This window comes from Salvelinus fontinalis, chromosome 39 (genome assembly GCF_029448725.1).
Source record: "Salvelinus fontinalis isolate EN_2023a chromosome 39, ASM2944872v1, whole genome shotgun sequence".
Lineage (NCBI taxonomy): Eukaryota > Metazoa > Chordata > Actinopteri > Salmoniformes > Salmonidae > Salvelinus > Salvelinus fontinalis.
Window position 1 is genome coordinate 17,660,120 of NC_074703.1, and position 21,165 is coordinate 17,681,284.

General features: G+C 42.5%; 1 protein-coding gene across 3 annotated transcripts in view; it reads left to right on the plus strand.

Annotated features, from left to right (window-relative positions):
* The window catches only part of LOC129838795 (muskelin-like), a 38,841-nt gene extending 17,789 nt beyond the window's left edge, over positions 1-21,052 (plus strand). For all 3 annotated transcript variants that reach the window (XM_055905971.1, XM_055905972.1, XM_055905973.1), the window contains exons 9-18: positions 5,867-5,979; positions 6,378-6,590; positions 6,976-7,197; positions 7,590-7,719; positions 14,579-14,726; positions 15,502-15,616; positions 15,974-16,113; positions 16,424-16,526; positions 17,865-17,919; positions 18,324-21,052. In XM_055905971.1, coding sequence (XP_055761946.1) covers positions 5,867-5,979; positions 6,378-6,590; positions 6,976-7,197; positions 7,590-7,719; positions 14,579-14,726; positions 15,502-15,616; positions 15,974-16,113; positions 16,424-16,526; positions 17,865-17,919; positions 18,324-18,445 — 1,361 coding nt within the window. In that variant the 3' untranslated portion in view covers positions 18,446-21,052. The remainder of the gene's footprint in view (positions 1-5,866; positions 5,980-6,377; positions 6,591-6,975; positions 7,198-7,589; positions 7,720-14,578; positions 14,727-15,501; positions 15,617-15,973; positions 16,114-16,423; positions 16,527-17,864; positions 17,920-18,323) is intronic.
* The last annotated feature ends 113 nt before the right edge of the window (positions 21,053-21,165 follow it).

Genomic DNA, 21,165 nt, shown 5'->3' on the forward strand with positions numbered 1-21,165 from the left:
CTTTTTTTTCTGCTTCAGTGAAAGTCATTGAAGGAAGTAGACCAGACCCAGCTGCTATTTCATTGGTGTCTGTGGGAGACCCAACCCATTTACTAGACCGGAACTGACAATGTTTTTCAATGGTAAACGGCCTGAGTGAACTCTATTTATCCGCCATCTTTGCTGTAGCCAAATATTCTCTATTATATTGCTCAGCTTAGTTGCGACTTTGCAGGTGTTTCTGATTAATAAACAATGCCAGGCTGGTGGGTGGTATCATTTGATGTAAAACCCAGCCCTGAAACGAAATGTAGGCTAAAAAGAATTTGCACGTCATTTCATAGGAAAAGACACGGCATTGGCACGAAGTTGCACGAAGTGGGCAGTTCGGGGTTGTCACTTCAAGCCCAAATATATTCTACTTTGACTTAAACAATTACTTATTGACTTAAATCGTTGTGTAACATTGTGGGTAAGCTCTAGCCATCGTCTTTCAGTGGATTTCTACTGCTGTAGGCGTGTAAGACATATAGTATCGCCTTTTGCAGAAGACAGTGGTTATTTTAGTGCTCTGTAATGTTTTGGTGGCTTACTCGCCTGCAGGCGTTTGTAAAGACAAAGGCTTGTATTGTGCGCGTGTGTATACAGGCTGTGAGAAGCCTTGCATCTTGCTGGTCTGTCTCTCAGGCCCCCAGACACTGAGAACTGTGTTGTTGGCCAATCCAGATGACCTAGAGGAACCCCCCCCCCCCCCCCCCCCCAACCAACCTACAAAAACCTCAACAGTTTGCACGCCGTGCAGACATTACCCCTGTGTGCTGCTCTGCTGATTTGCCATGGTTACGGCCCATTGAACCTGTCCACCGCTGTGTTAATTATGCACTCATGCTACTCAATTCACGGGTTCTTCAGGACTTCTTCAGGACTTATGGAATGGAACTCTGTTCTTTCTGCAATTGAAGTGATGATTTCCCCCAAAATTCTCATGATTGTGCTCAGTATGTAGTCTAAGTGTTTATCTTGAATAGCCTTTTTCTACTCGTTAACCCTTTATATTCGTGGAACTTAGCCTCCATGGATACAGCTACATTGAAATGTTTGAAGAAACATACAGTTGAAGTCGGAAGTTTACATACTTAGGTTGGCGTCATTAAAACTCGTTTTTCAACCACTCCACACATTTCTTGTTAACAAACTAGTTTTGGCAAGTCGGTTAGGACATTACTTCGTGCATGACAAAAGTAATTTTTCCAACAATTGTTTACAGACAGATTATTTCATATATCATTCACTGTATCACAATTCCTGTGGGTCAGAAGTTTCCATACACTAAGTTGACTGTGCCTTTAAACAGCTTGGAAAATTCCAGAAAATGTCATGGCTTTAGAAGCTTCTGATTGACACAATTTAGGTCAATTGAAAGTGTACCTGTGGATGTATTTCAAGGCCTACCTTCAAACTCAGAGCCTCTTTGCTTGACATCATGGGAAAATCAAAAGAAATCAGCCAAGACCTCAGAAAAACAATTGTAGACCTCCAAGTCTGGATCATCCTTGGGAGCAATTTCCAAACGCCTGAAGGTACCACGTTCATCTGTACAAACAATAGTACGCAAGTATAAACATCATGGGACCACACAGCTGTCATACCGCTCAGGAAGGAGATGAGTTCTGTCTCCTAGAGATGAACCTACTTTGGTGTGAAAGTGCAAATCAATCCCAGAAGAACAGCAAAGGACCTTGTGAAGATGCTGGAGGAAACGGGTTCAAAAGTATCTATATGTAAAACGAGTCCTATATTGCCATAACCTGAAGGTCGCTCAGCAAGGAAGAAGCCACTGCTCTAAAACCGCCATAGAAATGCCAGACTACGATTTGCAATGCACATGGGGACAACGATCATACTTTTTGGAGAAATGTGAAAGGGGGAGGCTTGCAAGCTGAACACCATCCCAACCGTGAAGCACGGGGTGGCAGCATCATGTTGTGGGGGTGTTTTGCTGCAGGAGGGACTGGTGCACTTCACAAAATAGATGGCATCATGAGGAAAGGAAGTTATGTGGATATATTGAAGCAACATCTCCAGATATGTCAGGAAGTTGAAGCTTGGTTGCAAATGGGTCTTCCAAATGGACAATGACCTCAAGCATACTTCCAAAGTTGTGGCAAAATGGCTTAAGGACAACAAAGTCAAGGTATTGGAGTGGCCATCACAAAGCCCTGACCTCAATCCTATAGAACATTTGTGGGCAGAACTGAAAAAGTGTGTGAGAGCAAGGAGGCCTACAAACCTCTGTTACACCAGCTCTGTCAGGAGGAATGGGCCAAAATTTATCCAACTTATTGTGGGAAGCTTGTGGAAGACTACCCGAAACGTTTGATCCAAGTTAAACAATTTAAAGGCAATGCTATCAAATACTAATTGAGTGTATGTAAACTTCTGACCCACTGGGAATGTGATGAAAGAAATAAAAGCTGAAATAAATAATTCTCTCTACTATTATTCTGACATTTCACATTCTTCAAATAAAGTGGTGATCTTAACTGACCTAAGACAGGGCATTTTTACTAGGATTAAGTGTCAGGAATTGTGAAACTGAGGTGAAATGTATTTGGCTAAGGTGTATGTAAACTTCCGACTTCAAATGTATGCATAACCATGGTAGCAATTGAAAGGGACCACTTCATAATATGGGGAAATTATCAGACCAAAGGTGAGGACACAACAGTCAAGCGTTAGATTAAGAAGTCTAACTGGTGTATCAAAGTGGCCACACACCTCTCTGATGTGTGCACAGTTAATAAATCATTTCAATTCAGTTTTATGGCTCAAGGAAAGAGCTTTCAACTATTAGGTGCCTTTTTTTTCTTTTTTTTAGCTGTACTGTTGAATTGAAGCAAGCACACCTTTTTTGTTATTTCTTTTTTTGAACACAGCCCTGCATCCCCATCACACAATTGTTTTCGCAATCCAAAATTGGTCCATTTATAAATTGCATTCTGGGTTAGGTGGGCACAATTTGAAAGCTTATTCTCTTGCCAACATGACTCCTAAGTTATAAAATACAATGTTAGTGTTAGACTTTCAGAAGGCCCTTCAGAGAAATTGATAGTCATTTTGGTGTGCGTAGAATGGATTAATGAGTGCATTCAGGTGCATGTTCTGCTGCTAATTTTCTTCACAATGCGACAAATAGGCTCCTTCTGTTTAAAAATACACTGCTCAAAAATATAAAGGGAACACTTAAACAACACAATGTAACTCCAAGTCAATCACACTTCTGTGAAATCAAACTGTCCACTTAGGAAGCAACACTGATTGACAATAAATTCCACATGCTGTTGTGCAAATGGAATAGACAAAAGGTGGAAATTATAGGCAATTAGCAAGACACCCCCAAAAAAGGAGTGATTCTGCAGGTGGTGACCACAGACCACTTCTCAGTTCCTATGCTTCCTGGCTGATGTTTTGGTCACTTTTGAATGCTGGCGGTGCTCTCACTCTAGTGGTAGCATGAGACGGAGTCTACAACCCACACAAGTGGCTCAGGTAGTGCAGTTCATCCAGGATGGCACATCAATGCGAGCTGTGGCAAAAAAGTTTGCTGTGTCTGTCAGCGTAGTGTCCAGAGCATGGAGGCACTACCAGGAGACAGGCCAGTACATCAGGAGACGTGGAGGAGGCCGTAGGATGGCAACAACCCAGCAGCAGGACCGCTACCTCCGCCTTTGTGCAAGGAGGTGCACTGCCAGAGCCCTGCAAAATGACCTCCAGCAGGCCACAAATGTGCATGTGTCAGCATATGGTCTCACAAGGGGTCTGAGGATCTCATCTCGGTACCTAATGGCAGTCAGGCTACCTCTGGCGAGCACATGGAGGGCTGTGCGGCCCCACAAAGAAATGCCACCCCACACCATGACTGACCCATCGCCAAACCGGTCATGCTGGAGGATGTTGCAGGCAGCAGAACGTTCTCCACGGCGTCTCCAGACTCTGTCACATGTGCTCATGTGCTCAGTGTGAACCTGCTTTCATCTGTGAAGAGCACAGGGCGCCAGTGGCGAATTTGCCAATCTTGGTGTTCTCTGGCAAATGCCAAACGTCCTGCACGGTGTTGGGCTGTAAGCACAACCCCCACCTGTGGACGTCGGGCCCTCATACCACCCTCATGGAGTCTGTTTCTGACCGTTTGAGCAGACACATGCACATTTGTGGCCTGCTGGAGGTCATTTTGCAGGGCTCTGGTAGTGCACTTCCTTGCACAAAGGCGGAGGTAGCGGTCCTGCTGCTGGGTTGTTGCCCTCCTATGGCCTCCTCCACGTCTCCTGATGTACTGGCCTGTCTCCTGGTAGCGCCTCCATGCTCTGGACACTACGCTGACAGACACAGCAAACCTTTTTGCCACAGCTCGCATTGATGTGCCATCCTGGATGAACTGCACTACCTGAGCCACTTGTGTGGGTTGTAGACTCCGTCTCATGCTACCACTAGAGTGAGAGCACCGCCAGCATTCAAAAGTGACCAAAACATCAGCCAGAAAGCATAGGAACTGAGAAGTGGTCTGTGGTCACCACCTGCAGAATCACTCCTTTTTTGGGGGTGTCTTGCTAATTGCCTATAATTTCCACCTTTTGTCTATTCCATTTGCACAACAGCATGTGAAATTTATTGTCAATCAGTGTTGCTTCCTAAGTGGACAGTTTGATTTCACAGAAGTGTGATTCACTTGGAGTTACATTGTGTTGTTTAAGTGTTCCCTTTATTTTTTTGAGCAGTGTATATATATGCCATGTCATCCTTGTAAATGTACATCAAATATAGCGATCATAAACGTTGATAATGTAAAAGACATGAGTTTCATCATATGGAAAAGCAAAGCGCACATTTGGACTCGTGGGTGTGTGGTTTGCTTGTATGACATCAAAGCAGTATTTATTATCGTCTCATCTTTCAAAACAAATCTAGTCCTCTTGATCTACAATATTCCCCTCTTTGACAAAACGTGCAAAAGGCGCCCAATTAGCGGGAGGGACGGGGGTGTGTGTGTGTGTATATCTTGTTGCGCTTAGTACTGCTGTTTACGCCTGTCCAGTTGAATCCCATACATCTCTGTAGTGGAGATCCTGAGTTCTGACGTCTTGTATGGCATGTTACTGTATGGTTGCTGGATCGAATCCCTGAGCTGACAAGGTAAAAATCTGTCGTTCTGCCCCTGAACAAGGCAGTTAACCCACTGTTCCTAGGATGTCATTGTAAATAAGAATTTGTTCTTAACTGACTTGCCTAGTTTAAAAAAAAAAATGTTTTGCCACTACATTCCATTGCGCTTATCAGTGAACAAATCTGCCATTTTCAACCAGTTTACAGGTTTGAGTGTGAAGGGATAGTTTCAGGACCATTGTGCTTTACTGTAGTCTTCTTGGTGTTTCGGTATAGGCACCAGAGTAGTTCATTGATGTTGAATGCATCCAGCTATCAGAGCAGCTCACAGATCACTGCACCTGTAAATAGCCCATCCAACTACCTCATCCCCATACTGTATGTATTTATTGCCCCTTTGCACCCCAGTATCTCTACTTGCACATTTATCTTCTGCACATCTATCACTCCAGTGTTTAATTGGTATATTGTAATTACTTCGCCACCATGGCCTATTTATTGCTTTATCTTACCTCATTTGCACACACTGTATATAGACTTTTTCTACTGTGTTATTGACTTTATGTTTGTTTATTCCATGTGTAACTCTGTGTCGAGCTGCTTTTCTTTATCTTGGCCAGGTCGCAGTTGTAAATGAGAACTTGTTCTTAACTAGCCTACCTGGTTAAATATATATATTTTTTTCAGTCCCAGGTCTTGACCAGCGTTGGCTTCTTGTTTCCTACAGAGACGGTGTATCTTTTTGGGGGCTGGGACGGCACACAGGACCTGGCTGACTTCTGGGCCTACAGTGTTCAGGAGAACCAGTGGGTCTGCATCTCCAGAGACACCGAGAAAGAGGTGAGAGGGCAAGATGTATGAAAGACAGAAGGATGGTGGGAAAGAGGAGTTATGGTGACACAGAACAACACTGTTAAATGGTCTATACTGATTGTTACAGCTGCTTAATGAGCAGAACACTCAATTATTTATAGGAATGATCAGGATAATGACTGCAGTTTTCTTTGGTCAAGGTGAAGGTAATGTCTAACGAATGATTATAATGAAGATAATAGTTGAAAGCTACACTATAGGAAAATATAACAAAGGTGTAATGTTATTGAGCAGGTATTGGATATCAACGAAGTTCAGTAAATGGTAGAAATGCTGTCGCCACATGGAGCAGGGGGCCGGGTCGTCTCCTTTTTTATAGACAGTTGGTGTGATGGCTTACCCCCTCCCCCCTTGTCCTCTCCCAGAGTGGTCCCAGTGCGCGGTCCTGTCACAAGATGTGCATCGACAGCCAGCGGCGGCAGATCTACACGCTCGGCCGCTACCTAGACTCCAGCGTCAGAAACAGCAAGTCTCTGAAGAGTGACTTCTACCGCTACGATGTTGACGCCAACACCTGGACACTGCTCAGCGAGGACACGTCAGCCGACGGCGGGCCCAAGCTCGTCTTTGACCACCAGGTAACCTCTTTATCACGCCCCTCACACAGCTGTATCATACACGTCCAAACTGGACTAAACTGGCTAGGAGTGAATTGAAACACTGTGGGCCTCATTAAAAATAGGTTACTTAGTTTTTGTTGGTTAAATAATTGGTCCACTCAGCCATCTGGAGGTGAGATCAGAGCACTGATGATGAAGGCTTAGCCGGCTATAGTCTTGACATATTTTCCTCGTGTCCCACTTTTTAAGCTAAAAATGAATCTAAACGCCAAGGATTTTTGCGTCATTTTTCCACTGCTCTAAGCCCAACACTGAAATCCAAATGTTGAATCTCATGACTCTCTTCCGACCCAACCTTTCTCTTCTCCTCCCTTTCTCTCATCCTTCCTCCCTCTCCTTATAGATGTGTATGGACTCGGAGAAGCACATGATCTATACGTTTGGCGGACGGATTCTGATGTGTAACGGAAGTGTGGAGGACAGCAGGACGTCCGAGCCACAGTTCAGTGGGCTGTATGCCTTCCACTGCCAGGCCGGAACCTGGAGCCTGCTCAGAGAAGACTCCTGCAATGCTGGGCCTGAGGATGTCCAGTCACGCATCGGACACTGCATGCTCTTCCACACTGTGAGTTATGGGAGTAGTATTATGACTGGTATTGATGTTAGGGTAATGTTGTATAGCTGTTACTGAACTGTGCTCATACACTCACACACATCAACACACAATGTGGCAACATTCCGGTGACATTCTTTATAGAATTCAGCACTAACACCAGAATGATTTATTGACAGAAAGCCAAAATGTCTTTCTGTTTTGTGTTTTTAGAGAAAGCCAATGACAGAACAAATATGGTCCAATTTTACTCTCATGACTTTTATGAAGTGAAGGAAAATTGTGAAGGAAAATTGTTCAGACTATCTTGTTCCACAGAAGAATGTAAACCATTCAGAGTGTTGGCATGAATATGAAATAGATTTTGCTCTTCTCTCGCTCATCTCCCCCCTCCCTTTCTCCAGAGGAATCGTTGTCTGTATGTGTTCGGAGGTCAGAGGTCAAAGACGTACCTGAATGACTTCTTCAGCTACGACGTGGACGGGGACCATGTGGAGATCATCTCAGACGGAACCAAGAAGGACTCCGGCATGGGTAAGACGGTCCACTTAGTCACTTAAGCCACCAGGGACAGTAACTCCATGGGTGGAGTAAAGTACAACCGACTCACCTTAATTGTTTAGTGCCAACATTTTGTTCCAAATGGATCTGGTCAGGTCTAATGCCAAGGGTGTTGCAAGGCTAACCTAAATGAGTTGAGCCTTCATATAAAAGTCCCCTCACTGCCTTCAGCACGTTGTACTTGCACCCTGGGTTCCACCCATTCTGCAGGGCAACAGAGAATCTAGTAGCGTGGCCGTAGTGCGTTTTCTTTACAAAGTTGGAATTCATAATTGCTTGCTGTGATTAGAAAGTGAGTAGTTGATTTGCTTAGCTTCTGAGAATAGCATTTTTGTCATGTGCAAAATGGGGTTCTTAGAAATTCCCACCCCCATATTATTGTGGTATTTAGCAAAACCTCACATGAACATTTAATTAGTGCACTCTCACACCACACACACACTGTCTCAATCGCTCACAATCCACTTTCGCTTTCATTTTTATTCTCACTCTCTCACAGAACCATATTCTTTTATCCTCTACTTTTTCTATTACACACACATGTTTGCAAAGCTACTGGTAATTTACCAAAGTTACCGGAATCTTCAGTAATTTTGGTAATTAACAGAAACCCTATGATAACTTTGGTAATTTATACTTGAGTAACTGTAAAGAAAAACAACAAAAAAACATATTTATTGTTATATACACATACACGCGCGCGCACACACACAGTACCAGTCAAACATTTGGACAAACCTACCCATTCAAAGGTTTTTCTTTATTTTTACATTGTAGTAAAATAGTAAAGACATAAAATCTATGAAATATCACACATGGAATCATGTGGTAACCAAGAAAGTGTTAAACAAATCAAAATATATTTGAGATTCTTCAAAGTAGCCACCCTTTGCTTTGACAGCTTTGCACACTCTTGGCATTCTCTCAACCAGTTTCATGAGGAATGCTTTTCCAACAGTCTTGAAGGAGTTCCCACATATGCTGAGCACTTGTTGGCTGCTTTTCCTTCACTCTGTGGTCCAACTCATCTCAAACCATCTCAATTGGGTAGAGGTCGAGTGATTGTGGAGGCCAGGTCATATTTTGCAGCACTCCATTACTCTCTTAGGTTAAATAGCCCTTACACAGCCTGGAGGTGTGTTGGGTCATTGTCCTGTTGAAAAACAAAATGATAGTCCCACGAAGCCCAAACCAGATGGGATGGCGTATCACTGCAGAATGCTGTGGTAGCCATGCTGGTTAAGTGTGCTTTGAATTCTAAATAAAGCATCTCGCAAAGACACGGCGGTTGCAACCAAAAATCTACAATTTGGACTCCAGCCCAAAGGACAGATTTCCACCGGTCTAATGTCCATTGCTCGTGTTTCTTGGTCCAAGCAAGTCTCTTCTTCTATTGGTGTCCTTTAGTAGTGTTTTTTTGCAGCAGCAATTTGACCATGAAGGCCTGATTCACACAGTCTCCTCTGAACAGTTGATGTTGAGATGTGTCTGTTACTTGAACTCTGAAGCATTTATGTGGGCTGCAATTTCTGAGGATGGTATCTAATGAACTTCTCCTCTGCAGCGGAGGTAACTCTGGGTCTTCTTTCCTTTGGCGGTCCTCATGAGAGCCAGTTTCAAGTTCTTGACATTTCTATGTTGACTGACCGTCATGTCTTAAAGTAATGATGGACTGTCGTTTCTCTTTGCTTATTTGAGCTCTTCTTGCCATATGTACTTGTGTCTTTTTACCAAATAGAGCTATCTTCTGTATTTTCCCCTACCTTGTCACAACACAACTGATTGGCTTAAATGCACACAAAAAAATCCACATTAACTTTTTAACACCAAACACTTTTTGGTTACTACATGATTCCATATATGTTATTTGTGATGGCCATTCCAATACCTTGACTTTGTTGTCCTTAAGCCATTTTGCCACAACTTTGGAAGTATGCTTAGGGTCATTGTCCATTTGGAAGACCCATTTGCGACCAAGGTTTAACATCCTGACTGATGTCTTGAGATGTTGCTTCAAAATATATCCACATAATTTCCTTTCCTCATGATGCAATCTATTTTGTGAAGTGCACTAGTCCCTCCTGCAGCAAAGCACTCCCACAACATGATGCTGCCACCCCCGTGCTTCATGGTTGGGATGGTGTTCTTCGGCTTGCAAGCATCCCCCTTTTTCCTCCAAACCTAACGATGGTCATTATGACCAAACAGTTCTATTTCTGTTTCATCAGACCAGAGGACATTTCTCCAAAAAGTACGATCTTTGTCCCCATGTGCAGTTGCAAACCGTAGTCTGGCTTTTTTGTGGCGGTTTTGGAGCAGTGGCTTCTTCCTTGCTAAGTGGCCTTTCAGGTTATGTCGATATAGGACTCGTTTTACTGTGGATATAGATACTTTTGTACCGGTTTCCTCCAGCATCTTTACAAGGTCCTTTGCTGTTGTTCTAGGATTGATTGGCACTTTTCGCACCAAAATACGTTCATCTCTAGGAGACAGAACGCGTCTCCTTCCTGAACGGTATGACGGATGCGTGGTCCCATGGTGTTTATACTTGTGTACTATTGTTTGTACAGATGAACGTGGTACCCTCAGGCGTTTAGAAATTGCTCCCAAGAATGAGCCAGACTTGTGGAGGTCTATCATTTTTTTTCTGAGGTCTTGGCTGATTTCTTTTGTTTTTCCTATGATGTCAAGCAAAGAGGCACTGTGTTTGAAGGTAGGCCTTGAAATACAGCTACAGGTACACCTCCAATTGACTCAAATTATGTCAATTAGCCTATCAGAAGCTTCTAAAGCCTTGACATCATTTTCTGGAATTTTTCAAGCTGTTTACAAGGCATTGTCAACAGTGAATGTAAACTTCTGACCCACTGGAATTGTGAAACAGTGACATCTAAGTGAAATATTCTGCCTGTAAACAATTGTTGGGAAAATGACTTCATGTCATGCATGAAGTAAATGTCCTAACCGACTTGCCATAACTATAGTTTGTTAACAAGAAATTTGTGGAGTGGTTGAAAAACGAGTTTTAATGACTTCAACTGTATGTGTACACTACCATTCAAAAGTTTGGGGTCACTTAGAAATGTCCTTGTTGTCCATGAAAACATACATGAAATGAGTTGAAAAAATAGGAAATCTAGTCAAGATGTTTACAAGGATATAAAAAAATATTATTTTTATTGAAATAATAATTGTCCTTCAAACTTTGCTTTCATCAAAGAATCCTCCATTTGCAGCAATTACAGCCCTACAGAATTTGTTGAGGTAATCTGAAGAGATTTTCACTTCCTGAAGCACCTCCCACAAGTTGGATTGGCTTGATTGGCACTTCTTACGTACCATACGGTCAAGCTGCTCCCACAACAGCTCAATAGTGTTGAGATCCGGTGACTGTGCTGGCCACTCCATTATAGACAGAACACCAGCTGACTGCTTCTTCCCTAAATAGTTCTTGCATAGTTTGGAGCTGTGCTTTGGATCATTGTCCTGTTGTAGGAGGAAATTGGCTCCAATTAAGCGCTGTCCCCAGGGTATGGCATGGCAAAATGGAGTGCTAGCCTTCCTTCAAGATCCCTTTTACCATGTACAAACCACTAAAGCACCCCCAGACCATCACATTGCCTCCACCATAATTGACAGATGGCGTCAAGCACTCCTCCAGCATCTTCTTTTTTTCTGTGTCTCACGAATGTTCTTCTTTGTGATCCGAACACCTCAAACAAAGATTAGTCTGTCCTTAACACTTTTTTCCAATCTTCCTCTGTCCAGCGTCTGTCCTCTAGCTCAGTTGTGCACTGGTGCCTCCCACTCTTTCTATTCTGGTTAGAACCAGTTTGCGCTGGTCTGTGAAGGGAGTAGTACACAGCGTTGTACGAGATCTTCAGTTTCTTGGCAATTTCTTGCATGGAATAGCCTTCATTTCTCAAAACAAGGATCGACTGAGGAGTTTCAGAAGAAAGTTCTTTGTTTCTGGCCATTTTGAGCCTGTAATAGAACCCACAAGTGCTGATGCTCCAGGTACTCAACTAGTCTAAAGGACAGTTTTTTTTATTGCTTCTTTAAATCAGCACAGCAGTTTTCAGATGTGCTAACATAATTGCAAGAGGGTTTTCTAATGATCAATGAGCCTTTTTTAAATTATAAACTTGGATTAGCTAACACACCGCACCATTGGAACACAGGAGTGATGGTTGCTGATAATGGATCTCTGTACGCCTATGTAGATATTCCATTAAAAATCATCCGTTTCCAGGTACAATAGTCATTTTCAACATTAACCATGTCTACACTGTATTTCTGATCAACTTGATGTTATTTTAATGGACAAAAAATGTGCTTTTCTTTCAAAAACAAGGACATTTCTAAGTGACCCCAAACTTTTGAACAGTAACGTGTGCGATATCTCTCTTCAGCTCTGGAAAAAATTAAGAGACCACTGCAAAATTATCTGTTTCTCTGGTTTTACTATCTGCTCTAAATGACAATTTTTATTTGGAATTTGGGAGAAATGTTGTCAGTAGTTTATAGAATAAAACAAAAAAAATAATTTTACCCAAATGCATACCTATAAATAGTAAAACCAGAGAAACTGATCATTTTGCAGTGGTCTCTTAATTTTTTCCAGAGCTGTGTATATATTTGTGTGTGTGTGTGTGTGTGTACACACGCATCCAAATTAAACACCAATGGTATTCACTAAATTGATGGTTTATATTTAGGATTATTTTACAGCTTTTGTCATTCAATAGTTTTTGTTTAAATCATCTTATTCATTATTTCATGTTTTACATGTGATAAGGCCACACAGAGGGCCAGATGATTACAGACACCTGTGATAATCTGAAGTACCCAAAATGGCCAGTAGATGTCTTGTGATAAATTACATCCTTGAAAGATACCAAAATTATGGTAGTTTGCTGGGAAACTTAGAACGTTTCCAGTAATGTACCCCCCCCTTTGCAACCCTACACACACACACACACACACACACACACACACACACACACACACACACAGTCTGAATGCTAACTTGAGCAAATCGCAACATTGCACTCCGTTTAGTCGCTATCAACTGATGCTTTTGGTCAGCAGCTGTGTGCGTGTAGCCTAATCTCTGTCTTTTTCCCGTCAAGCTTTTTCCCGTCTTCATCTACCCTAAAGAATCTAATATAATCTGTGGTTTCAGATGCAATAGATGGCTGTAGGAGGAGATGCCGCCTCTTCTATTAAAGTGACATGTGACAGACTTTTCAGTGCAGCTCATTAAAAGGCACAGGGTAGCAGAGAAAGAGATGCTTGTTGTCCTGATAAAAAGATTATCTAAGATCTCTGGCTGGGCAGAGCTGGACGGGCGTGATGATGGCAGAGTATTAATAGGACCTCTCTGTGTGCCTCTCGCATCTGTGTCATCCTGCAAGAACGAAAGATGGGGAGGGAGGCAAAAGTAGAGAGATGGAGGGAGAAACCGAAAGATGCAGAATGAGCAAGCGAGAGCGAAAGAACAGAATGTATTTTGGCAGGAAGGAAGTAGCAAGCCCAAACAGTGCTCTTGTAATCATTCTCTGTTTATCGCCGCCGCAGCTGCTCTGTGTTCTGCTCCGGTACCACAGAAACATCTCCCTGTTCATTTCCATTTCAGAACTGTGCTTTAATGAGCTCCATATCTATCCCAAATGGCACCCTATTCCCTATATTGTGTACTACTTTTGACCAGGGCATGTAGCGTCTGGTCAAAAGTAGTGCACTACACGTGTTAAAGTGCTATTTGGGACGTAGGCTGTGTCTGAAGGGCAGATCACAGTCTCTAGTGGCTCTGTCCTTCTGGTGTTTTCTTCTTGCTCTTCAAATACACTTTGTTTTGTTGATTCTCTAAAACAATCTGTACTCTCTACTCAAGTTACACAGGCTGGTTGACCTAGGGGCCTGTTGTTTTGTTTATGCAGAAGTTAATGCCTTGGTTAATGTCTTGGAACAGGACATCGACGCATAATTCATGTCGTGTGTTTGGCAAACTGTCTATGAAGCTTGTTTGAGAAATGGCCCTAATTTTCCTTGAAAGCATATGGTGGGTTCCATAAAAATGTATTAGTTCAAGTTGGTAGTACTAAGTGATTTTAAAATAAATAAATAGATAAAAACTTCCTCCCAGCACCACACAGCATCTTTGTTTTGACACTGTTCCTCAACTTACCATCATAGATTTGATACACTATGAAGTCATTGCGAAAGCTTATACCTGCTTCTTACGTACAACTACTGAAATACATGTTGTGACTAATAAGCGGCCGATGACCACAAAGCGGAGGTACTTGGCCTATATGTGTTCCATATTCCGCTATACGTATGAATAGTAGCATACTGTATACACTGACGTGTCAAGACTACAAACACATGTGTAATCAGGGGATTGCTTTAGACAAGCATTGTACGCAAATCTGGGTAAAACAACATGTATATGGATAGTTGCATACTGTTTTACACTGGCCGCAAACACATCCTGTTTGTCAGTAATGCAAATCCGTAGAAAAACAAACATACATTTGCGTTGTGTCCTGTTTGTTTCCAGCGAGTCTCGTTGCTAGGTACGTTGCTATGTGAGCAGCCTTTTGCTTTTGTAGTCTATCCCATTTCTCAAGTCTTTTAATCTTGGCCTCAATGGAAACAATGTGCGATAGTGTTAAATAACCATAGAGCCCAGAATTCTGTGACCAGGAAAAATGCAGAATCCCTGCTATTATCTCTGTGTTATCTCAATGTAGCCTGCTATTCTCTCTGTTATCTCAGAAGCACCAGTCTGTTTTAAACCACTCTCTGATGTGTGTTTGTCCCTCAGTGCCGATGACGGGCTTCACCCAGAGAGCCACCATAGACCCCGAGCTGAATGAGATCCATGTCCTGTCTGGCCTCAGCAAGGACAAGGACAAACGAGAGGAGAACGTCCGTAACTCCTTCTGGATCTACGACATCGCACGCAACAACTGGTACGAAACACACACACACACAGCAGTCTTGTATAACTAACAATGTGGGGGGGGGGGACAATTCAGTCCCATTCAACATATTTTCCCTAACCCTTAAACTAATCCTAGCTCCTAAACCTAATTCTAACCTTAACCCTAAACCCCCCCCCCAGAAATAGCATTTGACCTTTGACCTCTAAAAAAAAATGTTTGTTTACTATTCTTGTGGAGACACTTGTGGTCCCCACAAGTATAGTTGCGCACGTCCACGCACCGGCAAACGCACACAATAAGACACTTTGATACAATCATCAACCAGTAGCATCATATTTCAAAGGCTTTCCTGGCCTGAAAGGGAGTTTCATAATCTCTCTGCCCTTCAAAAGAGAACTTAATGGTTTTTTTTAGAGGGTGTGTTTCAGAGAGTGTGTGTGTTGTACCTCTGCACCTTCATGGAGAAAGTCTTTGTTCTGGCCTAGCTAATTTGGTCAGTTGAAACAGTGCTTGTGAGAGAACAGGCTGTCAGTGTTGCCTGCCGCTGGTTCCGGTACACTGCTTTCTCCAGTCGTTCTTTTTACTGAGTGTCCAGTAAATGAAGTCAATGTTACACCTCAAGCTGTGTGTGTGTGTTTCTCTGTAGGAGGCTGTCTAGAAGTGTGTTCCAGTATTTGCTTCGGGGTGTGTTTCCTTTGTGAGGTATAGAAACACAATAGGTGTTCCTCTTCAGGGTTAAGGCTATGTGCGTACTAACTTTTTGTACTGTGTGTGTGTGTGTGTGCGCCCCCGCGTGCTGCAGGTCGTGTGTGTATAAGAATGACCAGGCGGTGAAGGAGAACCCCAGTAAGGCTCTGCAGGAGGAGGAGCCCTGTCCACGCTTCGCACACCAGCTGGTCTATGACGAAATGCACAAGGTCACACACACACGTGCACACACACACAAAAAAATTGACCTTTATTTAACCAGGTTAGTCTGGTTGAACATTTATTTTTCAAGAGCGACTTGAACCAAGACAGCAGCATCAGCACATCAGTTTCAGACAGCCACATGACATCAACCAGACTAAGATGCATCAATATAACAAGCAGCATGTCAGTGAAGAACATGGACACACACACACACACACTTCTACAAATGCTATAAGCATAAGGGCACAAGTCTATTAAATACTGTTTCGGGATATCATTATGATCTGAGACCAGCTGCAGTTTTGAGGTATTGATGGATAATATTGAATATATCCAGTGTTATTTTTCCTCTTTGTGTTCAGGTGCACTACTTGTTTGGAGGAAACCCAGGGAAGTCGTGCTCTCCTAAGATGCGTCTGGATGACTTCTGGTCCCTCAAGCTGTGTCGCCCCTCCAAGGAGTACCTGCTCCGACACTGCAGATACCTAATCAGGAAGTACAGGTACAGAAGCAGAGAATGGACTATACCCCTGGAACTGAACCGTAACCTCTCTGTACCATATAGCGAAACGGTGGATACAAATGTATAGGAGCTATGACTTCACAATTTGAGTTTCGGGTTCTGCTTTGACACTGATTCCACCTAGTGGCCATGTCTTGCCATTGTAGGGAAGGGTTATCTCCTCGTTCATTTTGCAGTCTTTGCAGTGATCTTTTCACCTTGTGTGGTAGAGATTCTGTAGGTTAGGCTAAAGGATTTTCTCAAGCTCTCTGTGGGTATACCTGAAGATCTGTCGTGTGTGTGTTTTTAGGTTTGAGGAAAAGGCCCAGTCAGAGCCTCTGAATGCTCTGAAGTACCTGCAGAACGACCTCTCTCTGACTGTGGACCACACCAACCCTGACGAGACCAAAGAGGTGAGGGACGGGAGGGAGGGTTGACTGATGGGGAGATGGGTTCTTGCACATTGTGCAGTGTTATTTATTCAACTGTGCTTTTAGATCAAGTAAACTAGAGGTCGACCGATTTATGATTTTTCAACGCCGATACAGATTATTGGAGGACCAATAAAAGCCGATACTGATTAATAGGACGAAATATTTTGTTTTTATATATATATATATTTTTAATTACATTTTATATATATTCCACCTATATATTCCACCTATATATATATATATATATATATATATATATATATATATATATATATATATATATATACACCAGCAGCATACCACCCTGCATACCACTGCTGGCTTGCTTCTGAAGCTAAGCAGGGTTGTCCTGGTCAGTCCCTGGATGGGAGACCAGATGCTGCTGGAAGTGGTGTTGGAGGGCCAGTAGGAGGCACTCTTTCCTCTGGTCTAAAAAATATCCCAATGCCCCAGGGCAGTGATTGGGGACACTGTCCTGTATAGGGTGCCGTCTTTCGGATGGGACGTTAAACGGGTGTCCTGACTCTCTGAGGTCATTAAAGATCCCATGGCACTTATCGTAAGAGTAGGGGTGTTAACCCCGGTGTCCTGGCTAAATTCCAAATCTGGCCCTCAAACCATCATGGTCACCTAATAATCCCCAGTTTACAATTGGCTCATTCATCCCCCTCCTCTCCCCTGTAACTATTCCCCAGGTCGTTGCTGCAAATGAGAATGTGTTCTCAGTCAACTTACCTGGTAAAATAACGGTAAAATAAATAAATAAAAATAAAAATAGGAAGAAATGGTCTTCACACAGTTTGCAACGAGCCAGGCGACCCAAACTGCTACATATACCCTGACTCTGCTTGCACAGAACGCAAGAGAAGTGACACAATTTCAGGCACCGCATTGATTATATGCAACGCAGGACAAGCTAGTTAAACTAGTAATATCATCAACCATGTGCAGGTAACTAGTGATTATGCTAAGATTGATTGTTTTTTCTAAGATACGTTTAGTGCTAGCAGGCAACTTACCTTGGATCCTTGCTGCCTGCACTCGTGTAACAGGTGGTCAGCCTGCCACGCAGTCCCCTCGTGGATTGCAATATAATCGTCCGTAATCGGCGTCCAAAACTGCCATTGTTATGAACTTGAAATCGGCCCTAATTAATCGGTCAACCTCTAAAGTGGTTTGATAATGTAAGATTCCAAGCCTGTGTTTTGATGTTCATTGTTTTTTTTATATTATTACCAGGAATAATGGAAGTTTATTTGTGGGCAGTGTTGCGTTAGTGTTCAGTGACTGAGATGTTGTTCCGATGTGATTATTCAGTTCCAGCTCCTGCCCTCGGCTCTCTTCAAGTCCAGCTCTGACTTCATCCCTCTAGGTAAGAGCCTGCTGCGTTATCTGCATACTTCACTGGATACACAGTAGATGAAAACCAATGAACGGAAGGATTATTCTCGCCCGCTCCCCCCCCCCCCCCCCCCCTTCAGCCCTTCGTTCTGACGTACTTTCATTTTGATCCTCCCACATGACCTTCTGAGCGTGTATGTGACCTTTATGAGCTCATATGACTTCCTGTGGAGATTGAGCAATTGAAGTGGGTCTTTTCTTCCCACCACTCTCTCTCCCTTCACCTTCTCTCTTGTCCCTCTTTCCCTCTCTTTATTCATTTCCATCTCTCTTCCCCTCTCCCTCTCCATTCTTCCCTTCTCTTTCACACTCTTCCTCCCTCACTCATCTCTCCCCCTCTTCTGACCTCTCTCGCCCTCTCCCTCCTTCTCTCAGGTTTCTCAGACGTGGACCAGACGTATGCCCAGCGCACGCAGCTTTTCGACATGCTCGTCAACTTCTTCCCAGATAGCATGACCCCGCCCAAGGGTAACCTCGTTGACCTCATCACACTCTAGCCCCACCCCACAACCCTATGCACCACCACCATACGCCAATAAGACTCTGATTGGCCGGCCCAAAGCCAAACTTCATATTTTTCTACACTTGACCCTTCCAAATTCAGTGGTGCTCTGCTCGTGGACTGCACTTGTTGACCCCCTCTTTAGGACGTTGGTTCTTCAACAACTAAAACGGAAAATGAGGGTCAGGCCACTTGTGATTTAAAGGGGTTGATACTGAATATCACTGTGTGAAAAAGAGAAGAAAAACACCCCCCCAGACCTGATAGTTTTTGTTTAATAAACTGATTTAACAGGGCAAAAATTACCCAGAACTGCCAAACATATCATCTGTGTTAACTGATTTGATTTGTGAGGTTTACATTAGACTTTTACATGCTGCGTTTCAGTTTACTTGGCATTAGTAGCCTGTTAGGTCAAGGAGGAGTCTCTTATTTTCCACTCGGTCTTGCATCCGTCTCTCTCTGACACACTCACTCACGCAAACCTGCTTGTGACAGTAGTTGTTAATGACACCCTGTCAGTACGTTGAATATACCTTCAACCAAGTTCATGCTTTTGTTTGCTTGCTCTGCCTGTATTATTGGTGGCCATATTATATACCCCATATTTATAATTATGTCTGCCGTGCTGTTTCACACTGTGTCAAAATGTTAATTGTGTTATATAGAAACAATAGAATAATGATCCTAAGAGACAATTTATATGTCAAATGACGTTAAGTCAATGAAATCCTCTATCAATGTAAAATTCAGTCATTATGGGTTTGGGGGGAAAACCGTTGTCAAGTTGTCAAAAGCCTGGGATTCTGGTAATGGCTACTGTAGCTTTAGTGTGATGCAACCATGGATCTGTCACTGAGGCATGGCGGGAAATGTAGTCCAAGTATGAATGTTATTTTTTTAACTCACTCCCCATCTTGTAAGAGAACTGCAACATGACGGTTCTGCTGTATCAGGGAGTTTTAATGTACAAACACACATCTGTATGCATATGATCTCATTGGCTGGGATGTATCTTCCTTTGACGATGGGAGTTATTTTATGGGTAAAGGCAGAATGAATGATTGCTTTCATTGAGAGAGAGCCCAGTCTCCCCCTTTAGCTATGGCCTGGTTACACAGTTCTCTGTTTCTCATGCAAACAGTGATGACAGGACATTCTTCATTTCTGACCTAAAGAAATACAGAACACTAGATTTCATTCTTACTCGGAATAAGGCGATAGGAGCATTCACAAGTGATCTCTAAACACCAAGTTATCAAATGGTATCTGTCTTGTGGCTCCAGCCAAAGTTTTGATGTACAGGAAATGTTTTTGATTGGATCATAATCATGATGCTGGAACCGAGGATGCCCTTTGATATAGCTTGTGTGTGTTTGTCTCGGATCGCCAGGGTATTTTGTCTAGTTCACCTGTGTAACATAATACAAACATATGCCTCATATTGTTCTTCCATTCATCTCAGTAGCAGAGACGATTGAAGTGATCCCCTTTCCCCTCCTTCTCAAGAATAGTAGCAGCCTAGTCTTCCATTACATATTGTGTATGTATTGTCTATATATTTAGCATTTTTATGAGACAGCTGTACAGTATGCAGAGTACACTCTAGGCAAAAGCCTATGGAGTTTGTGAAATATCCATCCCCTTTGTTTTGAGATCAATCAACTCCACTATCAGATAACCAGGGATGGAGGGACTATTCACATTCAAGGAGACACACACTTAGTGCTTGAGTCCTGTCAAGGGTGGTAGAGCCAAACATAAGACATGCTTTTTCTTGTTAGATCCTTAATAAATCCTTGATCAAAATCCTAATCAAATTGGCAGATTGTACACTATGTCCCAATAGATTCATTACATCTGGTTCCTTCATACAGGCATATACATGAAGACATCTGATCTTATTGTTAGAAGATGAGTGATTAGATCAGATTTCTCTGTTCGTTTGCACGCATGTCCTCAGTAATCAGTATTAGCTTAATTTGAATCACAATCATTGCTGTTTGCTGCTTGTGTGCAGGGTGCACACCCCTGTATGCTTACAGTATGTGAGCTTGAAACTTGTGTGTGCTTGTTTGTGTCTGTTTGCTAATGGATGTCTTCTGCTACCACCATATTAAGCTTAGAAAATATTAGCTCTCTGACCTGAGATCCAGAGAGAAAGGAGTGTCATACTTACCATTGTAGATTTGTAATAAAACCCGTTATTTAGGAAGTACTCATTATTTATGGTCATTATCACAGAATAGAAGACTTTTGCGATGATTGCATTCGTTTCTTTTTTTGTCAGAAATAAAAGATAAGCTTAAGAAAACATGAAAGAAGCACCTTTGCAGAAAATATATATCACAATGCCAAATACTTTTTATTTTTGGGAGGGGAAGGAAATTATAATTTTCAGATAAATGGAATGTTATTTTCTTCATCTGCCCCCTCTTCTCCCCAACTGGGACTGAGGAGTATTTGGAGGTACTCTAGGGTGTGTGAATGAGCACTACTCTGTGGATAACGTGAATGTGTAGAAGAGCCTATTGTAGAATTGAATTGTATGTAATGTACATAACGAATAAAGATTGTATTTTGTTCAGGTTTTCATAAATAACTGACTCTGGTTTTTGATTTGTAACCAGTTGGGATGCAGCTATACATTTTGTATTTTGATTGTTTCATCCATTTACCATTGGTGAAAAGTTACAAATACAACACCTGTTTGAA